Source organism: Megascapheus bottae, chromosome 6, assembly GCF_031878675.1.
Source record: "Megascapheus bottae isolate mThoBot1 chromosome 6, mThoBot2.hap1, whole genome shotgun sequence".
Classification (NCBI taxonomy): domain Eukaryota; kingdom Metazoa; phylum Chordata; class Mammalia; order Rodentia; family Geomyidae; genus Megascapheus; species Megascapheus bottae.
The window spans coordinates 18,107,698-18,125,269 of record NC_143514.1 but is presented as its reverse complement, the minus strand read 5'-3'; the positions used below and the strand labels follow the sequence as shown (position 1 = coordinate 18,125,269).

Below are 17,572 nucleotides of genomic sequence, written 5' to 3'. Positions count from 1 at the left end.
TTCTATACACATTCCTGCAGTGATATGCCAATATATCTGACAAGCCTCACAGAGGCCAGACAAATGGGACTGCCCAGTCTTGGTTCTTGAATCTTCTAAATGTTGAGCTCAATCTTTTTATGTTAACTGTTTTAGATATTTTGTTGCAGTGAAGCTGACTAAGGTAGTCTTTGATCTCTTCTTAGGGTCCATCATTAGAGCCAGCCATGTCCCTATCTTTTGGAGATGTGATTCTCTGATTCTCTGTAATTCTCATGTTCTTCTTTGCATTTCTGTCTGTATAATGGAGTACACAACACTCTTTTATACAGGTGTTCTATGTCAGGAACAGATACTCACTATTTCATTCAGCTTGTCATTCTAGAAGGACCAGAAGGTGATAATTACCTCAGACAGACTGAGTATGTTGCATGTTTTAGTTGGTTGAGCTGTTGCCTTTGCTCTAATGTTGGGTGATATTATGGCTGGGTACTACAGTGGCTTCAGATAAGGCCAATGTTTTCATGTTTTTCATGGCATGGAAATTCCACTTTTTGGGATATTGATTTGTAGGCCCAGGACTATGATTCTTAGAAATTATACCACTGGCTATTGCCTTCCTGCCAGAATGGTATCATGGTTGGGCTTTTGGCTGAATTAGTGTCTATCTGACCTCTCAGGTCAGTTAATTCTAGTCTGTGCTTCTCCAAAATACATGGAGTGGGGAAATCCCTTCTGGAGCAGTGTCACTGAACAGGTATTTTGACTTAATAGAGCCAGTGCTTGACTTTCTCAGGTCAGTGAATCTTTTGTTTCTTTGAAATGGGTGGAGGCAAGCATCTCACTGCCTGAATGGATTGCTGGAGGACACTTTTAGGCTTAGTGGTGAGGACTAAAGGCCAATAGACTCAAACTTAGGTTGAATCTCACAATGTTTCTGAAGGCAATGAGGTCAATTTTACAAGTGGACCATTGAAGTTGAGTAGTGTCTTTGCTTGGGAAACAGAGCTTGAAAGAACACAGAGATAACATGAAGATTTATGTACTGGTCTCTAAGGATCTTTTGCCTCACTTTGTGTTTCTAAGCATATGAGGTCTGGCTGTGCTGTAACCACCAATGTTCTTTGGGAAGTGAGACTTGAGCTGCCTTTCTGGGAAGCATGTTGGAATGCTGGGGTAGCTAGATGAAACTGAGGGGAAATGCTCGGTTGTAGGAGTGGAAGAGCAGTGTAGTTGAAGTAAAACTGTACTTTTAAAATTCAGTGTTCATCCAGTTCTGGTGACCATGTAGATATCTTGGGCTTACATTTAAATATTAGAGATTTCTAAAAGGCATTCATTCTAATGTGTGGGTAAGTTGGTAGCTGAACTTTCCAGAGTAGGAAAGTTTCCAGAGGGGAAGGGTGGCCCATACTTTATTTCATCATTTTGCTGACATCAATCTCAAGAAATGTATTGTGAAACAAATTGTTACATCACTGCCCTAAGAGGAAAACTAGTAGATTAAAAGTAAGTATACAATAAATTAAAACAAAATATCATCTTACATTTGTGTCTGTGTACATGTATGTTGAGGCTTCTACTTTGACATTTTTTTCCCCATAAGATTTTTGCAGATTTTGAAACAGAACAAAACTGAAATATTTTCCTTGATATAATCAGGGTTGAAAATATTTTTTGTATTTGAAAATGCGAAGGTAAGGGAAAAACAAGATAAGTGGGAGGGGGTTGGGGAGGGAAAGTGGGAGAAAAACAGGGGAAGGGGCAACAATGTTCAAGAAGTAATGTACCTACTACCTGATGAATGAAACTGTAACCCCTCTGTACATCAACCCAACAGTAAAGTAAAATTTAAAAATATGAATTTTAAATATAAATTTATTGAAAAAATAACTGGAAGAGAAATAATTTTCTCACATTCAATATATTTGGTATTATTCTCCTGTAATATCCCACTTGAAATCACAATACCATATACATCTCTTTATAGAGAAATGCTAAGCAGAATAATTAATTTGACATCCTCTTTTGGAATATGTCATCTCATGATTTCTCCCCTGCCCATCTTTTTATTTCATATATTTTTTATTACAATTAATAGAAGGGTTACATTATATTCACCAGATAGAAGGTGCATTACTTCACATACTTTTTCGCTTTTTTCCCCTGCCCATCTTTGACATTTTTCACTCATGTATTCTCTCCTTACCAAATTGGAACTATTTAGGACTGATATGAAGATTAAATGAATTTATCCATATAAAGTGCTTAGAAGTAAGTGCTCAGTGAATGTTACTTGCTACTATCTGCATTTTGATGATTATGATGTTCTTCTAATTCATCTATATTCTGCCTCTATGCAAATATGGTCACATAGTTTTAGAATATCCACATCTATTTTTTTTACCTAATACCTATTTTTCTTTGTGAATTTTATTAGAAGCAATAACTAATACCTGTTTTTCTTTGTGAATTTTTTCAGAAGCAATACCTAAATACCTGTTTTTCTTTGAGAATTTTATCAGAAGCAATATTCTATGAAGGTTTTCCAGAATCTCCCCAAGTGTTATTAAACCTTGAATGTATTCTTAATAAATCACTTAATATATTATTTTTGGTTATGTGAGTTATCTATGGTAGTCAATAATTTGATTTAGAGGACAGATGAAATCTTTGTGTTTTTAAAATTCCTAACATCTAGACCAGTTCTCAGCTCATAGTATTTATTTTTCAACTCAATAAATATTAAGTATGAGTCATCTAATTTATTTATTAAGGGCCTGTGTATGGCATTCTTTATGTTAGCTGTTACTGATACAAAGATGAACAAAACAGTTCCAATGAGACAGGGGTCTGCTGAAAATTTATGTGATATACATTTTAACATTACTATAAAATATTTTAATTAAAAAAGACCTTTCAAACCAGATGCCAGTACTCAGGCCTGTAATCCTAGCTATTCAGGAAGCTGAGATCTGAGGATCACAATTCAAAACCAACCCAGGCAGGTTAAGTCTATGAGATTCTAATCTCCAATGAACTACTCAGAAAAAGCTGTAAATGGGGTTGTGGCGCAAGTAGTAGAGCATTGGGCTTAAGCCAAAGAAATTCAGGGACAACACCTGAGTTCAAGCCCTAGGACTGCTAAAAAACCCAAAACCCAAACCCAAAACCAAACAACAACCACAAAACCCCTAACAAAACAAAACAAAAACCTGGTGATTTTACCTCTGATTTCAAAGCTGTGTATCTCTTAGTGTCTTTATTTCCTGAGGTCATTGACAGTCTTTGTTTAAGTAAATATTTACCTAATGGGAAGGTTCATAATTATTGCAAAAAATTTTAGAAGTCACTTAATAGACTTGCAACAATTAATGAAAATCTGGGTAATAGATAAGGCAATCATAATGATTAGTATGAGTAAAAATGTCCCGTGCAAATGTTAGTTGGTATAGTAGTTTTGCTTATAACATGCAATGATTTCTTCTCTTTTATAGAAAATTCTTGGAGCTGCAGATACCAATGCTGACTCAAAATTGAACTTTGAAGAATTTGTGCAGTACCTTCAAGACCATGAAATAAAAATGAAATTGGCATTTCAAAGTTTGGACAAAAATCATAATGGTGTGTGTTTGTTTTATCTGAATCCAGCTTCATGTGACCAAGTATCAGTACTGAAGCTTTTACCAGCTTTTAATTTACTCTTGCTGTGAAAAAGTCAATTATTTCTACTAGCTAAAGCAGTAGAATAATGCAAAAAAACATACAGCAGTTCCCATGAAGTTTTTTTGTTTTTGGCCAGTTCTGGGTCTTGAGCGTAGGGCCTGAGCACTGTCCTTGGGTTTTCTCAAGACTAGAGCTCTACCACTTGAGCCACAGCACCATTTCCAGCTTTTTTCTATGTATGTGGTACTGAGGAATCAAACCCAGGTCTTAGTGCACGCTAGGCAAGCACTCTACCACTAGGCCAAACTCCCGGCCTCTCCCATGAAGTTTTTTATCTTCTCAAATAAGATGTATATATATATTTTTTGGTAGAAGGCATTGTCATTCTGAATTGAAAGCTTCTTGGCTTTTTTATATGAAGCAAAAGTATTATGCTGATTTAAAAAATGACATTTTCTTGCTACTTATGAATATTGGTTTCAGAAAAAGCACAGATGAGCTTGTAAAAGGTAGTAAAATGTACTATTTAGAGATCAGTTTTAACATTTTGAATGTTTACATTTTTTCCTATACTTTCTGGTTCTTAATTTCTTTTCTGATTCCCTCTCTTTAAATGAAATGAGAGTTGCAGTATATGTATAGTTTGGTGGTGACACTGGGGTTTCACATTGGCTGACCAGGTGCCTCTTTGAGCTCTACCCTCAGTCCTTTTTGAGAGGTATTTTTCAGAAAGAGCTTTTGTTTGGAGCCAGTTGTAGATTGTAATCTCCTACATATATTTCCTGCATAGTTAGGGTCACAGGAGTCTATCACAGTGCCTATCTTATTTTGAGGTGGGCTCTCACATTTTTCCTGGGATGGCCTTGAACTATGATCCTCCTGATTTGCACCACCTCCTGAGTAGCTAGAATAGCAACCATGAGCCACTGGCTCCCTTTACTTTTTTTTTTTTTTTTTTTTGTGACAGTCCTGGGCTTGAGCTCAGGGCCTAAGCATTGTCCTTGGACTTTCTCAAGGCTAGAGCTCTACCACTTGAGCCTCAGCACCACTTCTGGCTTTTTTTTTCTATGTATGTGGTACCGAGGAATTGAACCTGGGTCTTCGTGCATGCTAGGCAAGCACTCAACCATTAGGCCAAACTCCCGGCCCATCTTTTTAAAATGTTAAAGGCATTTTCACTTCATTTAATACCTTTGTAAATATGATTTTTAATGTTGGTGAAATATTCCAGCTGTAGAATGAGTTATTTAAGCATTCACACTTATTTTAGACATTTTAGAGTGTTTCTAGTTTTTCGCATGTATAAATAACAGAACAGCCAACGTCTATACTGATTTATGGACATGGTTATTTGTAGATTAGTTAGACATGGTCATCTGCCAAACTAAAACTGATGGCTGTACTCTGGCTCAGTTTTTGAATTTTGCTCTGTTATTGGTATCACCATGAACATCTTTTGTGAAGCTGATAATTCTCTCGGATAATTGTGAAATTAGAATTTCATTAGGAAATGCAGTAGTACTTTTTTTTTTTTTGCCAGTCTTGGGGCTTGAATTCAGGGCCTAGACACTGTTTTTAGACAGTTTTTGCTCAAGGCTGGGGCTTTGCCACTTGAGCCACAGTGTCAATACTGGCTTTTTCTGTGTATGTGGTACTGAGGAATCGAACCCAGGGCTTCGTGCATGCTAGGCTCCAGGCCCCGCAGTAGTACTATGGTCTTTGGTAAAACTACATGTCTATGATTGTAGATCTTGATAGGGAGTACCCTTTTTGGGGCTTATAAGTTCTACAGCAAGAAGAAATCACAGAGTGATGTAGTGATTGTAAAATATTTCAGCTCCCAAAGGCATGCAGAGATGCAGTTTTGGAAGTGTTACCTTTTCTAGCCTAGTGACATTACTGTTTTGAGCATCTGAACTGTAGCAGTATATAAATCTCCACTGTTGCTACTTAAGACCGGAGAGCTTATGCTCTAACAGTCCTGCAGAGGTACTGCTTTGAGTTGACGACTCCTCATTGCTGTCTGAATTGCTGGTATTGCTGATCCCTTAGTCCCTGCCTTTTTGTTGAGTCCAACCAATTTGCATTGGTTAAGATGTTTCTTAAGGATGATAAACAAAAACATGAGAAGGGGTGTCAGTGTATAAGAAGTCATGCACTTATTACCTGATGAATGTAACTGTAACCTCTCTATACATTATTCCCACAGTATTTTTTTTAAAAAAAGGACGATAAAGAGAATACCTCATTTGTTTTTGGATTGAATTATGTTCCTTCAGAGAGCTACATTGAAGTCTTAACTTCTGAGTGCCTCAGAATGGGACTTTATTTAAAAATAGGATCTTTGTAGAGATAATGAAGTTAATATGAGATCATTAGGAAAGACCCTTTTCTGTTTTGACTGGTGCTTATATAAAGGGAAAATTTTGGCACAAAAACCAGATACTGATGATGATTATGATGATGGTGGTGGCGATGATGATGATGATGATGATGTGAAGGTCACCATTTGATGGTAGAGACATAATTGGAGTGATGTATCTTCACCATGTACCAAGGAATTTCTGAGGCTACCAGAAGTGAAGAGACAAGTACAGAACAGCAGCATTTTCCCTGGCATCTTTAGTGGATGCAGGGCCTCTTTAAGCTAGTCAGTTAGTGGTATTTCTTTTTATAGAAGCCTTAGGAAGCTAATATATAATTCTGCTCCATTTTATGCTTAATTTGGCAGGGTTGATGTCAGGAAACTTAGGGACCCCAACTTCAGCCTGTTCAATTTGTATATACTTAAATCTCTATTGTGCAGGTGCTTTCAGGATGGCTCACAAAAGGTAATTTCTGGTCAATAGCCATCCTTGCTCATAATGAAAATGCAAATCAAAATGTCATTGAGGTTTGACCTCACCAGGGTAGTGTGCTTTTCATCAAGGAAACAATGAATACTAGCAAGGATTTGGGGGAGCTGTAAACACTTTATGATAATGTAAATTAGTACACTAATTTTCAGTAATCAGTGTGGAGGTTCCTTAGAAAACTAACAATAGAAGTACCATATTATCCTACTATTCAGCTCTTCTGGGCCTATATTTGAAGGAAGGAAGATAACATGCAATCAAGATACCTGCATATTTGTGTTTATAGTAGCACTATTCACAATAGTCAAACTATGGAAGTAGGCCTCAGTGTTTATCAACTGGTGAATGGATAAATAGTATATGGCATATATACACAATGTAATACTATTCAGCCACAAAGAAGAACAAAATTATGGTATCTGCAGAACAATTAATACAACTGGAAGATTATCATATTATCTAAGCAAGACTGAACAAGACAAATATTGCATATATTCTGTCTTTACTTGCTATCTGTTCCCCCAAATCAGCACTATATGAAACAGATTCCATTTGGAGGTGTGTCCCAGCTCGAGTGGGAGATGGTAAAATGAGAGGATGAAGAGAAAGTATGGAGTAGTTTCTATAGACATGCATGAAATCTATTGAAATTCTTTTAAGAAGTAAGGAGGGGGATGAAGGGAGGATGGGGGTAAATTTGACTAGGATACATTACATGCATGTTTAGAAACATAGTGAAACCCTTTTGTACAACTAATATATGAATATAAACATGTGAAAAATAAAATGTTATTTTGGTGGTAATGGGGTTTGAATTTAGGGTCTGTCGGCTTGCTAGGAAGAGGCTCTCTATATTTGAGTTACCCTCTTTTGTGCTCAGAGTAGCCTGGATTCCAGTTGTCCAATTTGTGCTTCTGGATGTATTGCTAGGGTGACAGGAGTGTAACAATGTGCCTTGCCATTGTGCTTTCCCAGAAGTTTTGGGTGACAGGTAGATGTCACTGCATTCAGCCATTGGAACTGGGGAATAATATGATTAGATTTTTATTTCAAGGTTTGAGGAAAATATGGAATATCTTATTTTTCTTTCACAAAAGTGAACTTTGTAATAGTTTTATATTAAGTATTATTTGTTGACTCACATTAATTCATGTGATATAGTTGGTTAAAAGAGTTTGGTGTTGTATTTTGGCTATGGTGTCTTTAAAGCTTACTTTATAAAGCATTGGAACATTTTATTTTCATGCATCTCCTGTAAGACTTTGGCATTAACTGCTTCGGTTGTTTCTAATAGTTATAACAATCAAAAATCCATAACCTTTGGGACTTGATGTGTGTTAAATTTAGTATTTATATTTGAGAAAATAATAGGTTGCAAATATGATACATTATTTGGAACTCGAAAAAGTGTCTGGGTCACTCCTGTGAATTACATACATTAATATTTCTATAGGGAAATAAGAATAATCAGTCTGAAGTAGAAATAAATGAGTAAGGAAGTGGCATTATGGCTCAAGGGGTATGGCGGAAACCTTGAGCTGAAGAGCTCAGGGGCAGCACCCAGGCCTAGAGTTCAAGTCTCACAACCGACAAAAAAATGAATGATTAAAAGTTAACCTCAAGTGAGATTTAGGCAACTTTTGACACCAAAATAATTTTGACACCATATATGCAGAGTCTTTTTTATTCTAGAATTTTAGACTAAGAGTTGTGAATTTGTAGTTATAGATTTGCTGCTTCATCTTTTTGGATATTCTAATTTGGTATTTTTTTCACTTTTTAAAGGATTAATAGAAGCTTCAGAAGTAGTTCTTGCTGTGAAGGCATTGGGTATAGATATTTCTGAAGCTCAGGCAAAAGCCATTGTGAAAAGGTCAGCTTTTGTCTTCATTTTAATAGTATTCCTTTGTCTTATGTCCTATCTCGGAAACAAATTGCTATATATATGTGTGGCATTTTCCCTTGTATTCTACAGCTTTGTGAATAAATCTGCTCATATTTGTATGACATTTTGTGACACTTTATATCTACTCTTCTGACAGCAACTTGCAAAGACTTTCCATGTAAAATTGTACATACTCACAGTATGGTGATTTCTCAGACTGTACTGCCTATATGAGCGAAGAGGGAGGGAGAGACAGAGCAGAATGAGCTCTAGCTTTCCAGTAGTGTTTGAGTTAAATAGTTGCACATTCATTTGTTTTGTTTATTAAGCTTTCAGAAATATTTCTTTTGAAGAAAAAAATGATGGAAATGGTTGAAATGGCTGTATCTTACTTTAGTGCTAAAACTACTAAATTGCTATTTTCTTTTTCATATCAAATATTCTAATTTTTCAGTTAAAATTTTAAGCATATTTTGTGTGTGAAGTAATGCTCTTTCTATCTGGCTAATATAACTGTAACCCCTCTATTAGTTACAATAAAAGTATATGAAAAAAATTTAAAAAATTTTAAGCACATTTTAAATTTCAAAGTGTATCTAAAATTTCTAAATATACTTAAGAGATTTTTTTTCCCAGTCCTGGGCTTGAGCTCAGGGCCTGAACACTGTCCTTGGACTTTCTCAAGGCTAGAACTCTACCACTTGAGCCTCAGCACCACTTCCGGCTTTTTCTATATATGTGATACCAAGGAATCGAACCCGGGTCTTCGTGCATGCTAGGCAAGCACTTTAACCACTAGGCCAAATTCCCAGCCCCTTAAGAGATTTTTAATTATCAGTTTCCAACATGATTGCCCAGGATGTGAAGAATATGGTCTACATGATGGTATTTCTTTGATTTTTTTTTTTCTGTCAGTTGTGGGACTTGGACTCTGGGCCTGGGCATTGTCCCTGAGCACTTCACCTAAAGGCTACCACCCTACCCAGAGAGCCACAACGCCACTTCCACTGCTCTGGTGGTTAATTCTAGATTAGAGTCTCACAGACTTTTTAGTGCCTGGGCTGGCTTTGAATTGCCATCCTCAGATCTCAGCCTCTTGAGTAGCTAAGATTACAGGCGTGAGCCACTGCGTTCAGCTTCTTTGATCTTTTTGAGTTTTGCTACAGTGAGAGTTTTTTTTAAATATTTTTTTATTGTGATTAATAGAAGGGTTACATTAGAGTCACCGGATAGAAGGTGCATAACTTCACAAATATTGATACCCTTTCTCATGGCATGGTCCCCATTTCCATTCCCCCCCCCCCGCTTATCTTGATTTTCTCCCCTTCCCTATCCAATTTCGAATAACCAATTAAGCACATATAAAATATATCAGATAACAAGGTGAAAAATTGTAACAATATGAGATAACCAAGGGATGGCAAAAGAGATGAGAGATAACATAGTACATTAAGGACAACAGTCACTCATTATATGGCTTTTGTTTCCTTCTCCTGGAGGTCCTTACATTTAGTGATTTAGTGTTGTACTATTTGGCCTAATGTCTCTATATTTTGTTCTATTGTAAATGTCTGCTAGGAGAGCCCAAGGTTTCTACTGATTATGACAGATGAGGGAGACTATTGGGCCTATGTTCCTTTGAGTCAGGCTTACTTCTACAGTGAGAGTTTTTATATATGTTCCTAATGTCCTTAAAGAATATGTCATTCTTTGATGCAGGAAATAGTTGTTTAACTGTGTTCTTGACTTACAGATAACTGATAAGTTGATATCTATCATATGATGAGGAAATTTTCTTTTTTCTTTCTTTTTTTTGGTCAATCATGGGGCTTGAACTCTTCTTATAGTCATACTATTTTTAGCTTTATGTGTTTGAAGGATCTTTTCGGGTTCAACCAATTTCAAAATTATTAAGTCTTTATGACACTAGCATTTGCTATCATTCACTAAGTGTTTTTATATACCTTTATGTTTGTTAGCTTTCTAACACTGGCAAAATACCATAGATAGTTAATTTTATAAAAAAGAAAAGTTTGTTTTGGCTCCTAGTTTCTCCAGTTTTGGTTCATGTTCATTTAGTCCTGTTGCTTTAGTCCTGTAGTGGCATGATACATCTTGGCAGGAACACATGGCAGAGGAGGCTTGTTTACTTCCTGGTGGCAAGATAAGGAAGGGGCCAAGGTTCAAAGATCCTCTTCAAGGTCAAGACTCCAATGACACAATGTTCATCCACTAGCCTCAACCTCCTCCTAATAGATACATGAGTTGGGGATCAAAGTTTCAACACATGGGCCTTTGGAGGACATTCAGAATCCAAGCTAAATAGGCTTCTGTTTGAATAAACAGTTTACATCTGAATTTTTTATTTTTTAGTTAATGTTGACAATTCATTTTATGCTTGATGACTCTAATGACTCCCTGTCATGTGTATGCACAAGTGCATATGTTGCACTTGTATAATATATAATCTAATATGTACATATACATATATAAGTATTATTAACAGTATTTGAATTTGATTTTAGTAATACATGTGCTTTCTTTTCATCTCACTTTTATTTTTTTATTTTTTGCCAGTCCTGAGCTTGAGCTCAGGGCCTGAGCACTGTCCTTGGACTTTCTCAAGGCTAGAGCTCTACCACTTGAGCCTCATCACCACTTCCAGCTTTTTTCTATGTATGTGGTACCGAGGAATCGAACCCGGGTCTTCATGCATGCTAGGCAAGCACTTTAACCACTAGGCCAAACTCCCGGCCCTCATCTCACTTTTAAAATTCTCTTTATTTCTTTCTTTGCCATAATTTTTTCTCATCTTCATTCCTAATTCATTTTGTACTTATTGGAAACATTTATTTTGTTTCTTGTATGTAGTTGGTCTTAAGATTTTACCATACAAGTTTAAAGACCAAAGTTAAGTACAATCTTTACCTTCACTTTAAATAACAGACTTAAAAAATACCTTTAAATCCATTTCTTTCCTAAACTCTTTTGTTCTTTTTCTTTTAGCAAATAGATGCTGTAATTGTTTATATGTAATGTTTGTTTAGATGTACTTATTTAATCACTAGTGTGTCTAGCCTGTGAGATTTTTTTTTTCTTTTTTCTTTTTGGTCAGTCCTGGGGTTTGGACTCAGGACCTGGGTACTGTCCTTGAGCACATTTTTGCTCTAGGCTAGCTCTCTGCCACTTGAGCCACAGTACTACTTCTGGCTTTTTCTGTGTTTGTGGTCCCAGGGACTCGAACCCAGGGCTTAATGCAGGCTAGGTGAGCACTCTATCACTAGGCTATGCTCCCGGCCCTGTCAGACTATTTTTTTTTTTTTACAGATATTTACCATTGTTTTGAATTATATTCCTCAGAAATTCCTTTAGTGGCCATATATCGGTACTTAAAGTTTTTGAGTGCCTGAATGCATGTTTATTTCACTTTTGTTTTGAAAATATAGTCTGTTAGATATACATTTTTATTGTAACAATAGCCCTTTCTCAGAACTTTGAGATACTGTTTAGTATTTTCCAGCCTCTAATATTAGGTGAAATTGTGGATCATTGTGATTGGTGTTAGGGGTTGTCTTCTGTTTCTATCTCTTAATGATCATTTTTGTTGTTTGTGTTATATAGCTTTTTTAACTTGTTTGTTTAAGACAAAGTCTCTATAGCCCAGATTAGACTTGAACTTGCTGTATAGCCCTGCTGGTCTCATATATTCATGCTCCTTCTGCCCTAGTCTCTTAAGGTGCTGGGAATTATAGAAGTGCACCATCATACTTGGCATTCTGTAGCTTGAATTTCATTTGATTCATTCTGCTGGGGTCATGTACTTTCTGAAAAGGTGTGTTCATGTTTTTTACACAATCTTAGAAAATTTTCAGTCTTCAAATATTGTCTCCTGTTCACCCCTCCACCCCCGCATTTTCTGTTTCTGTCTTTTGGTGTGTCACTCTGGCAAAGTCTTTCAGATGTTTTCAAATTTACCAGTTATTCATCTTTGTCTTTCCCTTTATTGAGTTATTTTTAAAAAATTATCATTATTATTATTGTTATTGTTGTTGGTCCTGGGGCTTGAACTCAGGGCCTAGGCACTCTCTTTTGCTTCTTTTTCTGAAACCACAGCTCCACTTGCAGTCTTTTCTGTTTATGTGGTATTGAGGGCTTCATGCATGTTAGTTAAGCACTCTACTAGTAAGCCACTTTCCCAGACCCCTCCCTAAGCTTCTTTTGCTTAAGGTGATCACTTTTCCACTTGAGCCACAGTACCATTTCTGGCTTTTTCTGAATAGTTTGTTGAAGATAAGAGGCTCACAGACTTTCATGCCTGGGCTGGCTTTAAACTGTGATCCTCAGATAATTAGCCTCCTGAGTAGCTAGGATTGTAGGTGTGAGCCATTGGTGCCCAGCCTGTTGAGTTTGTTTTTAAAATCATTTTTGTTACTTGTATAGAAGTTACATTTGGTTTATTTCCAAATATATTTGAAAATTCATGAAAAGATAAACAATTATACATGTGAATAGATAACAAATTGTCTCAAATTTACAAGTCAAGAATTGATTGTAGTTTCTTATTCCTTATTTGTTTTTCTGAATTTTTTAAAAGCATCGTAGTTTATCTAATTTATTTATATCTTTCATTTAATAGACTATTTAAGTCCTTGAAAGCATAAACCTGTTTTTGACTGCTGCTCTAGTCAAGATATAATTATATAATACTATAAAATATATGTCTCTCAATAAGTAGAAATGTTGAAAGGGAATATATTGTTAACCCTTTCTATCATTGAAATGTTCTAAAATTTAAGAACTTCTAAAAAATAAAGTCCATTTAAAAATTGTGAAAATATTTAAAAAAGTGCGAAAATACAGATGATGCTCATGAAATCCAGCAGTGAGAGGCCTCAGAATGAATATTTAGGAAGTATTGATTAGCTTGTATGTGTGTTGTAAGCACTGATTTTAAATTTTATTTCAGCATGGACAGTGATGATTCAATGACATTAGACTGGGATGAATGGAAATACTACTTTTTACTTCATCCTGCAACAAACATCAGTCAAATTATTCATTTCTGGAAGCGTTCTACAGTGAGACTATTTTGTATTTCACCATTTTAATTTTTTCATATCATAGATATTGTTGTCATTTAATTCCTATTATACTTGCAAGTCAGCGACTAAACTGACAGTATGCCCTCTTAATAATATTATACTAATTTAGCATTGTTAATATTCAGTGTATAAACTTAGCAACCATAAGTTCTTAGTCTGCCAAAGCCAACCTGTTAAAATAGATAGTTCCCTAATAAGGCGTACATTTTGTTAAGAATTGTATTAATCACGATGATGGAGCTAAATTGCCCTACAAAAGTGAGTGTTTTTCTTCTTCATAGATATTGTATTCCAGACTGTGTCTTCTATCATAGGAAATTTCAAATATTAACAGTTTTGAATTTTAGAGTAAGAAAAGATAAAATATACAATCTATGTGGTCATTTTTTATTTGACTTGAAGTTATAAGGAATAAATATGATCTTATAAGTCAAAAAATTTTAATACATTTTTAGTTCTTAGGTGTGAGGGATGAAGTTAATAACTTGCTCATTTACTTTGTTGAGATTATCCTTCTCTCTGCTGAAAAGAGAGGGGAAGAAAAAGAGCATAAGCTTTGGAGTCAGAATGCCTAGGGTTGTATAGCGACTCACTAATTATATAAACCCCCTTGTGATTTAGTTTCACAAAGTATATAGTGGAGATAATGATACAACTTTTTAGGGGGAGATCATTCTATTAAAATTTAAAGTAAGCAGGACATATGTTCAATAAATACTAATTAGGATAGGTAGTTATTCTAATATGTATCATATGTACTTGAATATTTATATGCCTTTAGGAAACTCAGTATTATTTCATATGTGAAACTTTTGGTTTATACAGATAGTATTGTGTTAGAGGTCACATGTAATTTCTTACATAACGATTCGTCCTACTTAGAAGTTTATCTAATCTGTAGCTTCTATTATATAGTATGAATTTATCACATCTTAATTCCCATAGTAATAAGCATCTATGTTTTTTCTAACTCTCTAGCCATGAAAAATACTTATCTCCTATGGATCTTAAAGAATTAAGTATTGCTGGGGCCAGGAATTTGGCCTAGTGGTAGAATGCTTGCCCAGCATGCATGGAGCCCTGGGTTCATTTCCTTGATGCCACACGCACAGAAAAAGTTAGACGTGGTGCTGTGGTTCAAGTGCTAGAGAGCTAACCTTGAAAAAGCTCAAGGATAGTGCTCAGGTCCAGAGTTTAAGCACCAAGACTGGCAAAAAAAAATAATGAATGTTGCTTTCTGAGTCATAGGGGATATGCATTTGTACTTTTTTTTTTTTGCTGAGACATTCTGTCCTTTTTATACTTAATGTTTTTGGCAATTTGAACTCAGGATTTTGTGATTGCTTAGAGACAATCAACCACAAATCGTGTCCTTGTGCTTTTGTGAACTATTATATTGTTTTCCAGAATGGCTTGTTAGGCGCACTACTCCCAGAAATAACATGTGAAGGTTCTTTCTGTTTATTTTTCTCCTTGTCCTTGTCATTGTCTTCGTCATCAGGACCTCTTCCCTTCCCCTTTCTTCTCCCCCCTCCCCTCCCCCTCTTCCTTCTCCTCCTCCTCCCTTTTATAGGTGATACTGAAGTAAAAGTTCTTGTTTCCTTTATATTTGTGGCTGGCATAAACCAACTTTTTATTTTTTTTATTTCTACCTTTTTTATTGTAATTAGTAAAAGGGTTACATGATATTTGCCAGATAGAAGATGCATTAATTCACATACATTGATACCCTTTCACATGTCTTGGTACCCATTACCCTCCCCCCAATAAACCAACTTTTTAATATGCTTCTTTGGGACATGAAGTCATATCTCATAGTTCTAATGTTTTAATTCTTAATGCATTTTAAAGATCTTGTCAGAGAAATGTTGATTGGTATTTTATGTATTATTTGTACCCTTTGTTTATTTTTTAATTGCATTGTCTGGATAGTGTATAGAGGGGTTACAGTTACATAATCAGGTAATGGGTACATTGCTTCTCAAACCTTGATACCCCTTCCCATGTTTTTGTCCCTTCTCCCCCAAACCTTTCCCAGTCATCTTGTTTTTCCCCTTCCTTCCTTCCTTATTTCAAATAAACAAATAAATATATATACAATATACCAGGTCACAAAGTCAGATACAGTACCACATGAGATTAACCATAAGTGGGCCCTTTGTCTATTTTTGATGAGTATTTATTTTGTCTTTGTTGTTTCACAGGAGTTATGTATTTATCCTAAGTATTAATACCCTGACAAACTTAAGACTTGCACTTTTTTCTAATGTATTATTTGTCTATATTTGATTTTCTTGGCCATGAATATTCTTATTTGAACAGAAACATTTAAGTTTTTGTAATTAATCCATAGAAATATAGTAGTTTATAACTTTGAATTTTGTTTAAGAACTATTTCTCTATCTCTTTCTGCATTTAATTCATTCGGTTTTCTAGTTTTATGGAAATACTGAAGCTTTTAGTCCTTGTGTAAAGTTATACTTGGTCTCTGTAGAAAGTTACCCTTTTACTTTATTACGTTATACTTTATTGCCTCATTACTTTTTTCCCTTTTGAGATGGTTGATATAGGAGAGAGTCTGTCTATTCCAGATGAATTTACCAAACAAGAAAAGCAGACTGGGATTTGGTGGAAACGTTTGGTAGCAGCAGGAATTGCTAGCGCAGTGGCACGCACCTTCACAGCACCCTTTGACCGCTTGAAAGTCATGATGCAGGTACTTTGAATGATTTTAAGTGACTTGAGTCCTTGATAACTCTTAAAAGAAATGTTTTGGCAGATTTGAAAAAACAACTTTAATAGGAGAAGATGTTTAAGTTTTCTTAAACTCCTGTGATTTCTGGGATAATAATTTTATCAACTTGATTGAATTGAGGAATGTCAAAGATGTGCCTGTGATGATATTTCCAGAGAGGATTAATGAAAGATTTATATGGGTGGCACTATGTTGTAAGCTAGGATCCCAGAAAGAATAAAAAGAAAAGTCAATAAGCACAGGCATTCTTTCTCCCCCCCCCCCCCCCCCATTTGCTTGCCACCATGAAATGAACTGCTCTGCTCTGCCATACCCACCACCTACCCCAACCAAAATAGACTGAAACCTTTAAAACTGAGCCAAAATAAATCTTCCTTCCTTTTAAGTTGTCCTGTCAGATATTTGTCACTGGAATGAAAAAGTGTGACTAGCACAGAAAATTGATACCAGAGGGCCACAGCAAAGTCAGCCCAGTAACTATAGCCCTTATATTTTATAAGGAGAGAATTGAAGCAAGATGTGAGTTAAAGTTACAGAACAGGTTTATTGAAAGTACACCCTAGAAGAGTGTGAAGGCAGACTGAGCAGTAAGTGAGCAAGAGTACTATCTGCAAAAGTACCCGAGCCTAAGTTTCTCTTAGTCATCTTTAGGGTTTGGACAGGATTTTGATTTCAGATCCCTTGCTTTCGCAGGAAAGAAGCAGGATATAGTTGGTAATAGTGAAGGACAGAACTCTGGGTCTGGGTGCTGTCCCTCCTCTCCTTTTGCTCAAGGCCAGAGCTCTACCACTTGAGCCATAGCATCACTTCTGGATTTTTCTGTAATTAATTAGAGATAAGTCTCATGGACTTTCCTGCCTAGGCTGTCTTTGAGCCATAATCCTCACATCTCAGCCTCCTGAGTAGGTAGGATTACAGGCGACAGCCACTGGTGCTTGGCTTGGTAGAGGAAGTTTTAAGGAAGGTGAATCTCAGGTTGTAGCATGATTATTTCTCATTGTTTTTAGCCAAGTTTGCACTGAGGATTAGCGGTAACAAAACAACAACAAAAGTCTCAGAGGGAGGAGGCTTGAAAAACTTGTGGTTTCCTCAGAAAAGGAAGTCTGCCTAAAGCTGGAGCTAAGAAAATTATGGCTGTTGAAGTGGTTAGGGCCATTGATTAGCTAAGTACTGTGTAACAGGAAAATGGGAAAGGTATGTTAGTGGTATCTCAGGAACTGGTCAGACTACACCCATGGCAGGCTTAAGGGTATATATTTTTTAATTCATTTGGACAATTGTTCTGAGAAGAGAGCATGGGGAGTACTGCTTGTTACTGCTTGCCCAATAA

General features: G+C 35.9%; 1 protein-coding gene across 1 annotated transcript in view; it reads left to right on the top strand.

Moving 5' to 3' along the window:
• LOC150061425 (mitochondrial adenyl nucleotide antiporter SLC25A24-like) overlaps positions 1-17,572 on the top strand; it is a 39,994-nt gene that overhangs the window by 1,637 nt on the left and 20,785 nt on the right. The window contains exons 2-5 of the mRNA XM_090333687.1: positions 3,477-3,603; positions 8,286-8,373; positions 13,352-13,463; positions 16,045-16,203. Of these exons, the coding sequence (XP_090189813.1) occupies positions 3,477-3,603; positions 8,286-8,373; positions 13,352-13,463; positions 16,045-16,203 (486 nt within the window). The remainder of the gene's footprint in view (positions 1-3,476; positions 3,604-8,285; positions 8,374-13,351; positions 13,464-16,044; positions 16,204-17,572) is intronic.